The 15,569-nt window shown below is 35.8% G+C and overlaps 1 protein-coding gene and 1 pseudogene across 2 annotated transcripts in view; both read right to left on the bottom strand.

Moving 5' to 3' along the window:
- Positions 1-15,569, bottom strand: part of MIS18BP1 (MIS18 binding protein 1) — a 47,701-nt gene that overhangs the window by 12,940 nt on the left and 19,192 nt on the right. For both annotated transcript variants that reach the window (XM_055309249.1, XM_055309248.1), the window contains exons 6-11: positions 15,125-15,255; positions 12,801-12,888; positions 11,551-11,708; positions 10,794-10,945; positions 10,039-10,135; positions 7,588-8,455 (exon numbers count right to left, since the gene is read on the bottom strand). In XM_055309249.1, the coding sequence (XP_055165224.1) occupies positions 7,588-8,455; positions 10,039-10,135; positions 10,794-10,945; positions 11,551-11,708; positions 12,801-12,888; positions 15,125-15,255 (1,494 nt within the window). The remainder of the gene's footprint in view (positions 1-7,587; positions 8,456-10,038; positions 10,136-10,793; positions 10,946-11,550; positions 11,709-12,800; positions 12,889-15,124; positions 15,256-15,569) is intronic.
- On the bottom strand, positions 286-4,334 carry LOC129499489 (40S ribosomal protein S15-like; annotated as a pseudogene).

The following is a 15,569-nucleotide window of genomic DNA, read 5'->3' as shown; positions in this document are numbered from 1 at the left end:
TCACACCCTGGGCTGAAGGCGGCACTAAACAGCTGAGCCACCCAGGCTGCCTGTATGCTGATAAATTTTAAAAACCGGCTCCCTGGGGTTAAAAAAGTCCTTATTTGTAGTGTTTGTCACTTTCCATACTGTAAATACCTCTATGATGGCTGGTTTCAGGCTACCAATGTGATTCCCTGAATGTGGAGTAAGAAATGTGTGAAAGGACACAATTATACAGAATTTCCACCATACAGATAAAATTGATATAAAGAATCTTAAGGCATAGATAATAATAATAAAATATATTAAAGTAATTAGGAAGTGATGAGTTTAGGGTATTAATAAATTTATTTAATTGTAAATCTATATGAATTAGCTTTTGTGAACAGTACAAGTTGACTACAGAATACCGCTCACTCCATGTAGAAGAGGAAGACAATTACAGGCATTAAACACTAACAAAGTCTCTACTTTTTTGCATAATTAATCATTCCACAGATGTTCTAGAGTGGAGAACTAAAAGGATTTGGAGGCTCAAGCTTCCCTATTTGTGTACACCATTAATTTCCAAGTGGAGAACTACCAACAGGACTATTTTTCATAATAAAAATACTTAATTCATTTAATAAATTAGTCTGTAATTAACCTATCTCTAGTTTATCCCAGATAATAAAAGGGCAAATATAATGTCACTCCAATCCTACTTAAAACTTGCTTTTACAGGTAACAGAGGGAGAAAAAAACTTGCTTTTATAACTCACTAGCATAAAATCCAAAGTATTTAATATGACTTACATTGGTCTTGTCTCTCTAATCCCCTCCTGTACTGTTCTTCCTTCATTTTCTGTACTCGTTATTTTGGTCTTCCATTATTTTGGTCTTCCTTCGGCATTTTTAAATATGCTTTCTTACTTCTACTTTTATATATGCCATTTTATTTAAAATGAACTTATAAAATTTGGCTTAAATATTTTTTATTTGTCCTTCAGATCTTAGTTCAAGTATCTGCTTAAGCTAAGTTAGATCTCAGAAACCTCTTAATTATTTGCTAACTAGGTTACAAGCATGATGAGTACAAAACAGTGAGATGCAACTAAGAATCACTTGAGGAGCTTACATCAAATGTACAAGCAAGCAGATGAGTTATTAAAATAAGCTATTAGACTACCCCTGTAGATTTCAATTTAGTAGGCTTGCAGTAGGAACACTTTGAATTTTTCAAAAGCTCCTCAGGTGGTTCTTCTGTACAGTCAGGATTGGATTTGCTTTATATTCCAAGAAGCATTAAGTATCATATCTAATTAAGAAAGAAGCATTATAACTAATTAAGTGGATAGTAGGAAGAGGTGATGACAAATAAAGGTTACAGGGAGGAGGTGATTGACATGTGAGATAAAATGTGAAGGATGGATAAAATGTAACAGGTGAAAATGAGGCAATGGCATTGGCAAAAAAAATGAAGATGAAGGAAGAAAAGGCCTAAGGTTAGAGAACAGAAAGTACTTCATATTTGTAGTATGGTTAATTTCAAAGGCATGGCTGCAGGTTAGAGCTTTGAAAAAAACTAGAAAAAAAGCAGAGCCTAAACCCAAGCCTGCTGTATCTAAATATTTTAATAGTATGCAGTCTAGGCAACTTAACATTCTTTTAAAGTTAACATATAGTAAAATTGTCTTTTTTGGGTATGGTTCTATGAATCTTAATGGATATGCAGATTTGTATAGCCACGATCACAACTGGGATACATAACGTTCCATTACACTGAAAAAATTCCTAGTGCTCCCTCTTTGTTGTCCAACACTATAACCGTTGGCAATCACTGATTTGTTTTCTTAGTTTGTCTTTCCAGAGTGTGATATAAATGGAATCATACAGTATACAAACTTTTTTTTTTTTTAAGATTTATTTATTCATGAGAGACAGAGAGAGAGGCAGAGACACAGGCAGAGGGAGAAGCAGGCTCCATGCAGGGAGCCTGATGTGGAACTCGATCCCGGGTCACCAGGATCCCGCACTGGGCTGAGGGCGGTGCCAAACCGCTAAGCTACCCAGGGTGCCCTAGTATATAACCTTTTGAACTGGCTTTTTTTTTTTTTTTCCACTCAGCATAATGCCTTTGAAATTCAATCATGTTGTTACATATATCAATAATTCTTTGTATTACTCAGTAGTCCATTCATTCTAATTCTGATTTATTTATGTAGAAAGTTCCATAGAAATCAAGAGATAAACTCTATAAAACTACCCTGTAAAGTTGTTTGTGAACTTCTGTGCCCACACCACAAATTTTGATATATCTTCATTTCTGTTCAGTTATCTTTTTTCCCACGACTTCTTCCTCTTTGACTCATGGATTATTCACAAGAGTGTTATTTAATTTTCCGCTAGTTGGAAACATTCCTGTTAGCTTTCTTTATTGATTTGTAGTTTAATTCAACTATGGTTAGAAAACAAACACCCTATGCATGACTTTAGCGATCTTATATTTAAGATTTATGACCTGGTCAGTGTTCTACCTGGTAAATGATCCATGTATTCTTGGAAAAAAATGTATTTTTCCCTCTATTGGGTGAACTGTTCCACAAATGTCAATTAGATCGTTGGTTGATGGTGTTGTTCAGTTCTACAGCCCTGCTGATTTTTTACTAGTCAATTACAGGAAAAAGCACTGAAGTTTCCAACTATAAAAGTGTTTTTACCTCTCTTTTCAGTTCAGTCATTTCCTTTTAGTTCTCTCAGATTTTGATTCATGTATTTTGAGGGGTTTTTTTGTTAGGTGCATATACATTTAGGATTATTGTCTTCCTGGAGAACAGACATTTCTATCATTTTTTAATGTTCTTTATCCTTGATAATTTTCCTGGTACTGAAATCTTTGACAGCTTTTAGTAACAGCTACTTCAGCTATGAGTTTTCAAGGTATTTTTTTTATCCTGTTTTTAACCTATCATATTTGAAGCTTCTCTTACATGGCACTAAGCAGGAATGTTTTTAAATTCATTCTGTTTTTTAAATGCTGCATTCAGACCATTAATAATTTTATTTGCTTTCTGCTTTGTTCTGATCTCCATTTCTGTTTCTCCTTTTCTGTCTTCTTTTTGGTTAAAAAATTTAAAAATATTTATCTATTATAAATTTAAAAATATCTCTGGTTTCTTAGTAGTTGCTCTAGAGATTGCTACAAACATACTTAATTACCTACTTAGAATCAGTATTTTACTGCTTCAATGCAAGAATGCAAAATTTGCCAGAAGTCTCTTCATCCTTCCTCTTTATATTGTAGTTGTTTTATGTATTAAATTTACATATATTGAAAACATCATACAAGGTAATATTTGCTATCAACCATTAAAAATTGTAAAGAACTGAAGTCTGCTGTATTTATCCAGGTAGTTACTATTTCTCCTTATTCCTTCATTCCTGATATTGACAGCCTCCTTCTTCGTTTCCATTGTTATTGAGCCTTTCTAGTAAGTTCATTTATTTTCTCAGTTCTAAAATTTTTATTTGATCCTTCTTTTGAACTCTTATATCTATTTTCTAAATTTCTATTCAAGAATATTTGCTTTCTGGGGCACCTGGGTGGCTCAGCTGGTTATGAAGCATCTGCCTTGGCGTATGCTTAGGTACTGGGGTCATGAGCAGTCATGATCCTGGGGTCCTGCTATGGAGCCCCTCAGCAGGCAGACTGCTTCTCCCTCTCCCTCTGCCTGCCACTCCACCTGCTTATGCTCTGTCAAATACATTAATTAATTAATTAAAATCTCCAAAAGAAGTTTGCTCTCCGTTCCTGAAGTTTTTTTTTTTTTTTTTTGACTAGCGATGTCTGTTCAGCCTTTATTGGCAGAACACACTACATAAGAGGGTTGAAGTGGGAGGAGTGGACAGCCCAGATGCCGGGCCTGCTTCACAGGTGGTGAAAAACTTGTCCAGGTAGTGGCCAATCATCTCCAGCTTGATTTCCATCTGGTTCAAAGTCTTGCCATTTAGACACCCACCTTACTGCCCACTATCTTGGACATGATGATCATGTCCCCTAGGTGCTCCTTAACCCCCCGAGATTTCTCCACAGGGGCAAGCTCCTTGGCCTTCCACAGATGCTCTTGCAGTGAGTGCGGATTCCTCTGCAAACCCCGGTTCAGCCTCCGCTGCTGCTGGGTGCTGTATAGCTTCATCATTGCTTGTGAAACTGTTCAGCAGCTGGTCAGGATCTGTGTTACATTAGGTGAACTTGTAGAAGGTATGCTGCTTCTGCTCTACTTCGGCCATCTCATCAGCTATTTGGAAAGTCTCCTAGAGCTTTTTTATATACCTGCTTCAGAACTTGTCAGATAATTACAACATCTGTGCTATCTCAGCATTAGCATGCCCCCCCCCCCTCCCCGGAGTTGAAATTTTCCTGTTTCTTTGTATACTAATTCTGGATTATTTCCTAGGCATTTTGAAATACTGTAAAACTCAGTCATGTTTATCTATGCAGAATGTCAATGTTTTTGTTTTAGCAGGCAGTCAATCTGACTATAACCTGAGCTATAAAATCCAATCTGTTTGGTGGTTGCAGTTTCAGTAGTTCTATTTTTAAAGTTTTCCAGTGCTATTAAAATATCCTGTGACTGGCTTGGAGACTGGGTGGCAGTCTGCCTCTTAGTCCCGTTCTCAGTCTTTGGTAGGCTGTGTAGGATCAGATCCTCACATGCAGTTCAGGGGTGAGCCCAGAAGTTCATAAACAACTTTATATGGGGTTACTTTCCCTAGCTCCTCCCCTTTGGAATTTTTAGTGCCCCAGGGTTCTTGTTTTTTTGGTTCTCTGGCAGAAATCTAGGCCTTTAGTTAGCCAGCTCTGCATACACTTCATGCAACTGCATCTTTCTGCAGTACTAAGTGGAAAGAGGACAGAAAGGACAGAAAGAGAAAAATGCAACACAGGTTGCCCTACCCCCATTTTATAGAAAAAGATTTTATTTGAGGGAAACAGAGTATGTATGCGTGGCAGCGGGGAGAAGGGGTAGAGGGAGAGGGAGAAGCAGACTCTTCGTGGAGCATGGAGTCCAAGTTAGGGCTTGATCCCAGGACCTGGGATCATGACCTGAACTGAAGGGAGATGCTTAACCAACTGAGACACCCAGGCACCCCAGCTGCCCTATATGTAATTAGAGGAAGGTTCCCTACTTTCAGAGTTTTTAAGTACACGTGGGCCCCATATCTGCTGTGATTTTCACCCTTGCAGGTTTACATGAAGACTGTGGTGTAAGAGGAAGGAGCAAAGAAAAAGAGAACTCAGGGACTTCTGTTTTAAGTTTTATAGTCCCCTTCCCTTCTCCTCAAATCAGAAGTGGAGGGCTTTTCTCTGAATTTAGTCCTGCCCCAGTGCCCACTTCTAGGTTTTAAGTGACCTTAATCTAGGTTAAGGAACACCAAAGGGAAAACTAGAAATATGCCCCCACTTCAGTGGTACTTAAAATTCTGGTCTTTTCCAATCAGCCTGTAACTATTTACCTTCCTGAATCAACAAAAAGCTCTCCGTGCATCCTGTCCAGGTTTCATAGCTGCACAGGAAAAAAAGACTAGAATGTGCTTTCCTTGTCTTACTGAGAAACTAGAATCTTAAGTTCAGGCATTAAAAGAATTATAGAGAATAAGGATATACAGTAAAGGTTGAGAATCTTTACTATAACAAAATGAGGGGATATACAGCTGGAAAGGATACTTAAGGTCTATATAATTTCAAGATTAGTAAGGATGCAGTAAATGCTTTTGATGTCAGAAGCACAACTATACATTAAAACTAATCTGGAAATATATAAAACAGATTACACAGATGATAACAACGAAGTAAAAATAAAAGGCTACTTCCAAAGTTCAGGTAGGTATCAGAAGTCTGAAAAAGAATAATGTGAAGAGAAAGGGTACAGATGGAATGATCTTGTGGAAAAATCTAGAGCTCCTTGGGAATTACTTTGATTTAAAACCAAAATCAGTAATGATAAGATTTAAACCTAGTTAACTGAAAGAAATTACATTTTCAGAATCAGAAATGTTAGGCCAAGCAGATTGGCAGGGGAAATAAGTTTTTTAGTTTAGTTTTTGACATATTAAGTTAGAGTCTCTGTGAGATCATGAAGAAATGTCCAATAGGCAAAGAGAAATACAATTTTTTTTTAAAGATTTATGACAGAGAGAGAGAAAGCACTGGGTGGAGGGCAGAGGGAGAGGGAGAAACAGGCTCCTACTGAGTGGGGAGACTGACCTGGGGGCTTTATCCCAGGACTCTGAGATCATGATGCATAACTGAATGACCCACCCATTTATTCCCATGGGAAATACAAATCTAAATACAAAAATTCAGGACTAGAAATATAGATTTGGAAATCCCTGTTCAAAGAGTGAAGTTAGATCTTGGAAGGAACAGATCAGTGAGGACTACATTATCATAGCAAGAAAGCACCCAAAATCAAGAACTTTGGAAAAGGAAAATTCTCTGTCTTAAAAATAAGAGAAAGAACATTTAGGAAAATGAAGAACAGAGTGGCACAGAAATTTCAAGAAGAGTGTTTCAAGAAGGTGGATCTGAAAATGAATTCCAAGTGTTATAAAGTTAGGGAGTACCCAAGCAAATGAATCACTGAACGTGGTTTCTATCTTCTTTCTTATCAATCACATCTTTTCTTTCCACGAGATCATTTCCATCAGCACACTACCATACTCTGACTAGAGTCCTCTTATAAACAAGTAAGCAATCAAACATATATCTTCCCTTACCTTCACACTTTTCTATTACCTATCCACTTGCTTGTTCCCTATCACTGCCAATTTCTTGTGCTGTCCACCTAGGTTGTCTTTACTGTTTCATTCACTCTCATTGCTCACTATGCTCTAGCTTCCAATGCACTATTCAAATTCCTTGTCCAGTCTATGCAGGCAAATCCAATTCTTGTCATACTTGGTTTATCAGCAGCACTAACCATGAAACCTTGGATGTATCACCTAATTTTTGAAGCTATTTCTAGTCTAGAAATGTAGGGAGAAAGGCCGTATTAAATAATCTGCAGGTATGAATTCAGTTTTAAGGTTTCATAATAGTAAATTTAACTATAAAATATTTCTTAAAATATGATGATCTGAGACATCATGATCATAATATAGACAGCAGCATTTGTCTATATTAAAAAATTTTTCCCCACCTTAATTGAGGTATAATTGTCCAATAAAATTATATAAACCATACATGGGATCACTTGATATACATGTACAATATGAAATGACAACCAAAATCCAGTTAAATATCACATCCATCCCCTCACCCTTTTCTTGAGTGGGAGGGTAGCTCTCTTACAACATTAAATGGGAAGAAAGGAAGATTAACTTTTCCTTTACTCATATGCAAGCTGTAGAGATGGCCACAAAGTACTTACTTAGAAGTTATCTGTATTCTCCCTCATTCTTTGTATAGATTGTTATTTTTCTGCAAAAGTTTGGGTTATCTTCCATATTAATGATTAGAGGTCACTAAATCAGCCCTTCATTGGAATTTTTAGGTTTTCAACTGTTTGGTGACTACTCTCGATATTTCGGAGTGGTCTACTACTTACCAATCTAACTACTTACCAATGAAGTTTCTGTAATTCTTTCTCATTCCATTCTTCATCCTGAATTAGACCAGGAAAGCATTCAAAGGAATGCTTATTTATCTCATCAGTTCCCCTTGCCTCAATAATTGGAGACTCATTCCTAATACCAGATTTCTGAAGACTGTCTTTAACAGAACATCTAGCTTTCTTTTGTTTGATATAAAATTCACTTTCACTTTCTTCAGTTTCAGATTCAGAAATCACTGAGATTTTCCTTGTGGCAGCTCTTGTGCTTTTCCTCAGGTGAACCACTGTTTCTTTGGTATTTCTTGCTCTGGTTGTCTTAGCAATTCCAGATTTCTTTCTAATTCCCTTTTCTGTTTCACTTTCTTCACTAGACAAATCTGATGAGGACTGATGCTTGTGAAATGACATAGTTGTATTTTTTATTTTCTTCAAGTTTGGTAACAACCTTGTATTTTTCTTAGAGTCAGAGGTGACTGTTTGTTTCTTTTTAGGACTAGGTATTTTCATTTTCTGGTTGACAGTGAGTAAATCACATTCATTGCAATCTTCCTTGCTTTTACTTTTATGATCCACACTATACTCAAATGCATTTTTGAAGGTCTTTGTGGGCTTACTGATCAAATTTGTAGTTCCATTTAAATGTGATTTGCTTTCTTTTTGATGCTTTGGCACTGCAAAATCTGTTACTGCTTTAATGGTATCACAGGACAGATCATACTGCATGCATTTTTGTTCTATTATTTTTTTAGATTTAAGAGGTGTCACTAAAACAAAAACTTCCTTCTGATTAAGAGGCATACATTTCCTTTCTTCATCTGAGAAAAACAGTTGCCTTGAGGTTAGAATGTCAATGGATACATTCGATTCTTCAGTTCTTTCTTTTCATAAGACAAAACCAAAGATCAAAATCTCAAATTAGCTACAATAAAATAGAGCAATAGAACACAGAAATTTTTTTCTAAAATAAAATATATTGGTTTCCCCCCATAAACTCCTTTGTTTTTTTTTAAGATTTTTTTTAAATTTATTCATGAGAGAGAGAGAGAGAGAGAGAGAGAGAGAGAGAGAGAGAGAGGCAGAGACACAGGCAGAGGGAGAAGCAGGCATCATACAAAGAGCCCGACATGGGACTCGATCCCGGGTCTCCAGGATCACGCCCTGGGCTGCAGGCGGCGCTAAACCGCTGCGCCACCGGGGCTGCCCCATAAACTCCTTTGTAAACACTACTGTCATTATTAGTCTTCCTGAAGCACCAGTCTGCTCAATTGTAAACATAATTTTTTATGCCAACCAGACTAAGTATTCTTACGGTTACTTAGTGTACACATAAACCCTGTCTGGCCTTCAACATAGTTCTAATTTCTCACAGTAGTCAAATCTGAACAGTATTCTATGTCTACTAGACCACTATTTCTCCAATTTGCTTGATTCTCAACTTTTACTAATATCATTCTACTTGGAAAGTTTTCTTCATTCAAACTAAATCACTACCTGTTTTAATTCCATTTTCTAATCAGCGTAGTCCACAAACTTTGTCCTGATTCCCTCAACTAAATGAAAGTTCTCCTTCAAATTTCAAGAATACTTTTAAATAATGCCATGTTTGACAATGTGCCCTTCATTATAAATACAGACTTGTCTTATCTTTGAATAGATTGGAAAAAAATCCTTAAGTGTAAGAATTTTGTCTTCATTTTTTTTGGATTTTTTGTTGTTGTTGTTGGAGTTAGTACAGAACCTTTCACATGTACAGCAAATTATAAATCCAGTAAAGATGTATCACCTTAAGTATTTGAAAAAGTGTATTTAAAATGATGTATAGTTTTGTGATTTAAAAAAAAAATAGGGGTGCCTGGCTCGCCCAGTTGATAGAACATGTGATTCCCGTTCTTGGGGTTGTCAGTTTGAGCCCTATGTTGGGTATATAGTTTACTTTAAAAAAAAAAAAAGGTTAAAAATATAAAAATTATTTAGTACCTAGATAAGGCAGGCAAACCTACAAGTAAATATAAGTAATGCTTATCTTACTATACAAATCATGTTATATAGAAAAACCTGAAAGTAATAACAGTATGTTAATTATGCTTCAATTAAAGAAAAAAAGGTATTCTTAAAAAGAAAAACAAAACAAAGAAACCCCTACATTTATAATCATTGAAATTCTTGGTTGCCATTTTATTTTTTTTTAAATTTTTATTTATTTATGATAGTCACACACACACACAGAGAGAGAGAGGCAGAGACATAGGCAGAGGGAGAAGCAGGCTCCATGCACCGGGAGCCCGACGTGGGATTCGATCCAGGGTCTCCAAGATCGCGCCCTGGGCCAAAGGCAGGCGCTAAACCACTGCGCCACCCAGGGATCCCTTGGTTGCCATTTTAGATTTGGAAATTTAATCACTTTTATTAAAAACATTTCAAATAAGAGCTGTTTCTTACAAAACCAATAAAGATATATCACCTTGCTTCTGACTTGTAATTATCCTTTCATTTGTTCTTTCACAATATTCAAGTTTCTCTGAAAACAAGTTTTCATTTTCTTTCTTTCCAATTAATTCCTTCAAAACAAAAAGATAGCTTTTTACTTTAATAACGACTACCTATAAACATTACCTCATGTATTTTCACAGTATATATTAAGCATATAAATATCTATAGGTACTTTTAGTTCATACTTTATTAATGTAGACATTCAGAAACTCATTTGCCAGAGCTTAAGCTTTGGAAGCACCATGTGGGTATCTACTATCTTAGAGATTTCCTTTATTGATTTAATACCTGTGATATGTCAAGTGTATATATCTACACACTCTTTAACTTAAGCCTTACTCTAAAAGCTAAACTTTGTTATTATTGACTGCACTCTTCCTTTTTAAAAAAAATGTTATCTATTTATTTATGAGAGACACAGAGAGCGGCAGAGACATAGGCAGAGGGAGAAGCAGGCTCCCTTTGGGGAGCCTGATGTATGACTTGATCCCAGAACCTGGGATCATGCCCTGAGCTGAAGCTAGATGCTCAACTGTTGAGCCACTCAGGCATCCTTGACTGCACTCTTCCAATGAGACACTGAGAAAATAAGTATCAAGACATTGCCAAGACTAACAAAAGGCTGATATTTACCAAAAAGAATTCATGATTTCTGACTTGGTCCCAAACATTTTTAGTAGCATCATACTACCACTCTACATATCACAATGTACAGTAAAAGCTTACCTGATTAGGTAAGTCATTTCTTTCTCCATTTTGAAAAGTATTATTTATTTGGTCATCTGGAAGCCTTCCTGGTGGCTTATTTTGGCAATTACCATGGCACACGTTTAATTTTATGGTTCTTGGCAACCTACGGTGCTTACCATTTTTCAGTTCTATGAGTACAAAGAAGGAGATTTCAACAAATTATTATACAGAAGATAAGCTGCCTTTCCACGTTAATGAATTCATTTTCAAAACATGTTATCTAGAAAGAGCAGTAAGTTAATGTTCATATTTTTTTCCAGCAGAGGGGAGAGTGGGATGTGAGGCAGATTATAGTTTTGACAGAGTTGACACAACAGTTCTGCCAGCTATCTTTACAGCAATGATCATTCAAAAAACATGCCATTCCCTCCATGAAAGCAAACTGGTTCATCTATTAACAAAAATGTAATTTAGTATAAAAATATAGGCATCTATAATACAGGTCTAAGCTAGGTTGGTAGCCTAAATACCTTAAATCTAGGAAACTGAAATAACAATCATTTTTTCACTGACATGTTTATCAGTGTTGTTGGTACTCTAACTAAAAGGTAATATTTAAAGAAGTAAGCTGAATGCTAAGAGCAGACTGTACTGCACTTTTTCAAGTATTAAAAAATAAGAATTTTAGGGCAGTGGTAAATCAAAAACTCAATACAGAATAAACTATAAACAGATAAATGTGGAGCTCACGTACGAATCTACCACTATACCAGGAGGAAAAAAGCAAACATACCCAAATGACAACAATCAACGTCATAAGTAGTTCTGGCTCTTTGGAGAACATCCGTTTGGTTTTCTCTTGCATTACTTTTGGAGGATTTTTGTACGTCAGAGTCAAATCTTCCAGATTTCTGTTTTTGTCTGGCCTTTTGCTTTCTCTTTTCACAAGCCCTAAAAACAAGTGTAGTATTCTTCCTCTAGTATTTTTTTCTCAAAAAACAAAAACACTAAACATACAAATAAAGTCCCTCTGATAAAGCTTTTCTCCCCTCAGCAAAGATTACCTTTACTCTTACATTATTTAAGCCTTTATGGCTTCTACCCTATCCCCCACAAAGAACTGAAGGGTAACACCTTAAGTCAAAACAATCAAATTAAACCTGTGTTTACTACTCTATGCTTTTATTTTCTACCTAAGCTAATATTCTAAGATAATTATAGGACAAATCCTGCCAGTTGCCTAGTTTTGGAAATAAGTTTTACTGAAATACCACCATATTCATTTATTTAAGAACTGTCTCTGACTTGACGGGATGAGCACTGGCTGTTGTTATGCTACATGTTGGCAAACTGAAGTCCAATAAAAAAAATGCCAAAAAAATAAAATAAAATAAAATAAAATAAAATAAAATAAAATAAATAAATAAAATAAAAAGAACTGTCTCTGGTTGTTCTTCCATTACAAAGGCAGAGCTGAATAGTTGATAGAGGTAGCATGCCCATAAAAATACTTCCTATCTGGCTCTTTACAGGAAAAAACTGCTCACCCTTGCATTATAAGTTATTAAAATTGTATTGTCATTAGTTAATTTAGATCACTTTATCTCCTATGAATTCCTTTAACTCAAGAGTTAACCAAATTTTCTTTGCTTTTCCTGTGGCAACACAGTGTCTGCCAAGTAACTGACAGTAACTACTGAAGGAATGAATGAAAGAAAAAAGGACCAAGAACTTTATATTCATGTTTAACAGCCTCTTAAAGGCTGGGTGAATAAGGATGATCTGTAAAATGTCAAGTGTTTTTTTCCTTTTAGATTTATTCCACACGACAGAAATTCTAGTAAAGTATTACTGCTTTATAAAAATCCAAGATCAGAGAACTTAGAAACTAGCATTCCCCCCACAAAAGAAATTAAAACCAAAATGAACAGATACATTTATAAAAGCTCCTCAAATTTTATACCTAAAATGGGTACATCTTATCATATGTAAATAATACCTTAATAAAATTGCTTTTTAAAAAAGTTAAGAAGTATACTTTACCTTAATTGTTCTAGAAAATTATCAATATGCTCTTTCCATTTTTCTGGAAAGCCAAACATAAACTTCCTTATGAGATAATATGGATATCCTATTTAACAATAACAAACAAAAAATTATCTAAAAGCTGATAATTTTAAAGACATGTCATTGGTTCATTAGATCACTGAAAAAATATATACTTATTGCTTACTTTGTGCTGAGGCACTGCCACAGATACTAAGGATTCAGCAGTTAACAAAACAAAACAAAACAAAACAAAACTTCTTGCCTTCATAGAACTTGCCTTTTAGTGTGAAACAGAAAGCAAACCAATTAGTAAAAACATTCTGTTTGTTAGTTGGTCATCAATGCTATGGAGAAAAATTATGCTGTCAAAGGGCAACAGGATAGTAGTGTATTTTTACTGGGGGAGGAGAAAGGGAACAGGCAGCATTTTTATAAAGACAGAGAGGTTCTCACTGAAACAGCATCATCTGAGTAAGCTTTGAAGGACATCAGGGAGTGAATCATGTGGCAATATGGGATTAAAATACCAGAAGCAAAGGGAACAAAGTCAAAGGTATGAAGTAAGAGTGTGCTTGGCTTGTTTGAAAAATTAGTATAGAGGAACATGGAAGGTGATAAGGCTTTGGGGTCATTTTATGGACCCAGTCTTTTACTTTGGATGAGATGGGAAGCTACAGAGAGATAGCAGGGGAGCCACAGGTTTTGACTTACTTTAACAAGACTGTATTAGCTGCTATTTTGAGAAGTTTATGGAAATACAAGTGATAAAATAATGATACCAGTTAGGATTCTGCAATGATTCAGACAAAAGATAAGGAGGTCTGGACCACAGAGGTCAGCAGAGGCCTGGCTTCCAGATAAATTATGGAGATAATGTCAAAAGGGTATACTGACCCACTAGATATGGGTGTGAGAGAGACTGTAGATTCAAGAGGTCTCCAAGGCTTCTGGCTAGCCACTGGAAACAAGGGGAAGACTGTTACCTATACAGATTTCAGGGCGAAGACCAGGTTTTAAACATGTGAAGTCTGAGATGCCTGCAGACATCCTAGTGGAGATGTCAGATTGGCAGATGGAAAATGAGTTGAATGGCTTGTGGAGTTTTTTTGGTAAGAGATATAAATTTGGCATTTGTCACCATACAGATGAGATTTAAAGCCTAAAAGAAATCAGCACACCATTGAGTGTATACAAAGAGCCATAGTCTACCCCATTATTTAAAGGCAAAGAGGAAAGAGCAAAATAAACAAATAAACTAAGAAGGAGTAGGGAATCAGGCAGCATGAAAATCTGAATAAGGTATTCCAGAAGGCAAATAAACAAGTATTTTAAGGAGGTAAGTATGACTAACTGTGATAAGCATATACTAGGTTTAGCGATGTGGAGGCCACTGGTAGCCCCGATAATGGCCGTTTGGTAAAGAACTGGAGTTTAAGGCATGATTAAAGAGAATCTTTTAAAAATGGGAAAAGAATTCAAGGAATTAGAATCTTCTGAGCTATTTTTGCTGTAGATACTGGCTGAAACAAGTGAGGTTAAAGGGGTTTTTGTATTTGTCTTGACAGGATAAGGAAGAATTAATGGAGTGAGATCCTTAAGTGAAAGAGGGAAAATAGGAAGGAGAGTACAAATGGAGAGGTTGACATAGACAGGAACACGGACAGTTCATTCATAACAAAAGCAGGTACAAATGCAAGCACGTCAGTAGATGTGACAGTGAGGTTCTCATCTGATTATTTCTATCGCTCAGGTGCTTCCCTCCTTCCCCCTAGCACCTCTCCTCTGAGAGGAAAAAAGGAGGTATTGAAAGTCTGTAAAAATAAAATAGTCATCAAGGAGGATGGGAGAGTGAATGCAATAGGGAAACATGGTAGGATACCAATGGGCACTAAGAGACCACAACTTGTTGCTGGTAATCACAAACTTAAAGTAGAATACTCAGGTGTGTTTTTCTTCAGTCACATTATTGTGTACAAGGCATAGGCAGAAAATTAGATTATAAGAGGACTGGGGTTGTGTTGGGCACGTTCAATTTGAGAGAAATTATAGCCCTATAAAGCAATTCCTCATATAACAACATTTCACTTGAATAATTAAAAAAAACACTGGACTTATTTAAACTGTCAATAAGAGTGATTAAATCAGAGAAAAATAACACACACAAAAAAATAATCAACACATATAAAGTAGTTTTACATAACGTGGTCAATTGTTTTAATTCATATTTTTTAAACACCTAATTAAGAGTAAAAAATATTTATCACTGTTAGAAATATGGTTAATTGCTTTAAAGTAATTTCTATAATCAGAGTTATTACCTGCTTCTTTCATGGAAATCCGGTCTATCATTCCTTTTAATATATAAATATTGCCTGATAAAGTCCTAAGTGTGTTGTGTGCAATCCGTTCTATAATGACATTACTGTGCCAATATACATTAGTGATGTCTCTAGGAGAAAATAGCTTAGTTAAGGCCAAAATATTCACATTTTACCAGTAATCACAATGGACATATGTAAGTATAGAAACTTAAAACAGAAAGTAATAAATTCACACTCCAGCTACATTAGTAATATTATTCATCTAATCAGAAAACATCTGAGGGCCAAACACTGCAGCAGAACTCAACTGCCTGGCTTATGTGATCCATTAGAGTATGTACCAAGAAACTGTACGGTGGCCAAACCAAACCACTAATATAAAATTTATCAGCAGGGAAGCTAGGAGCTTCTCTAAATAACTGGTGTTGACAATGCTTGCAAC

The sequence above is a fragment of the Nyctereutes procyonoides genome, unplaced genomic scaffold (assembly GCF_905146905.1).
Source record: "Nyctereutes procyonoides isolate TBG_1078 unplaced genomic scaffold, NYPRO_anot_genome, whole genome shotgun sequence".
In the NCBI taxonomy this organism is placed as follows: Eukaryota; Metazoa; Chordata; class Mammalia; order Carnivora; family Canidae; genus Nyctereutes; species Nyctereutes procyonoides.
The sequence above is the reverse complement of the archived record's forward strand: the minus strand, read 5'-3'. Positions and strand labels throughout refer to the sequence as shown.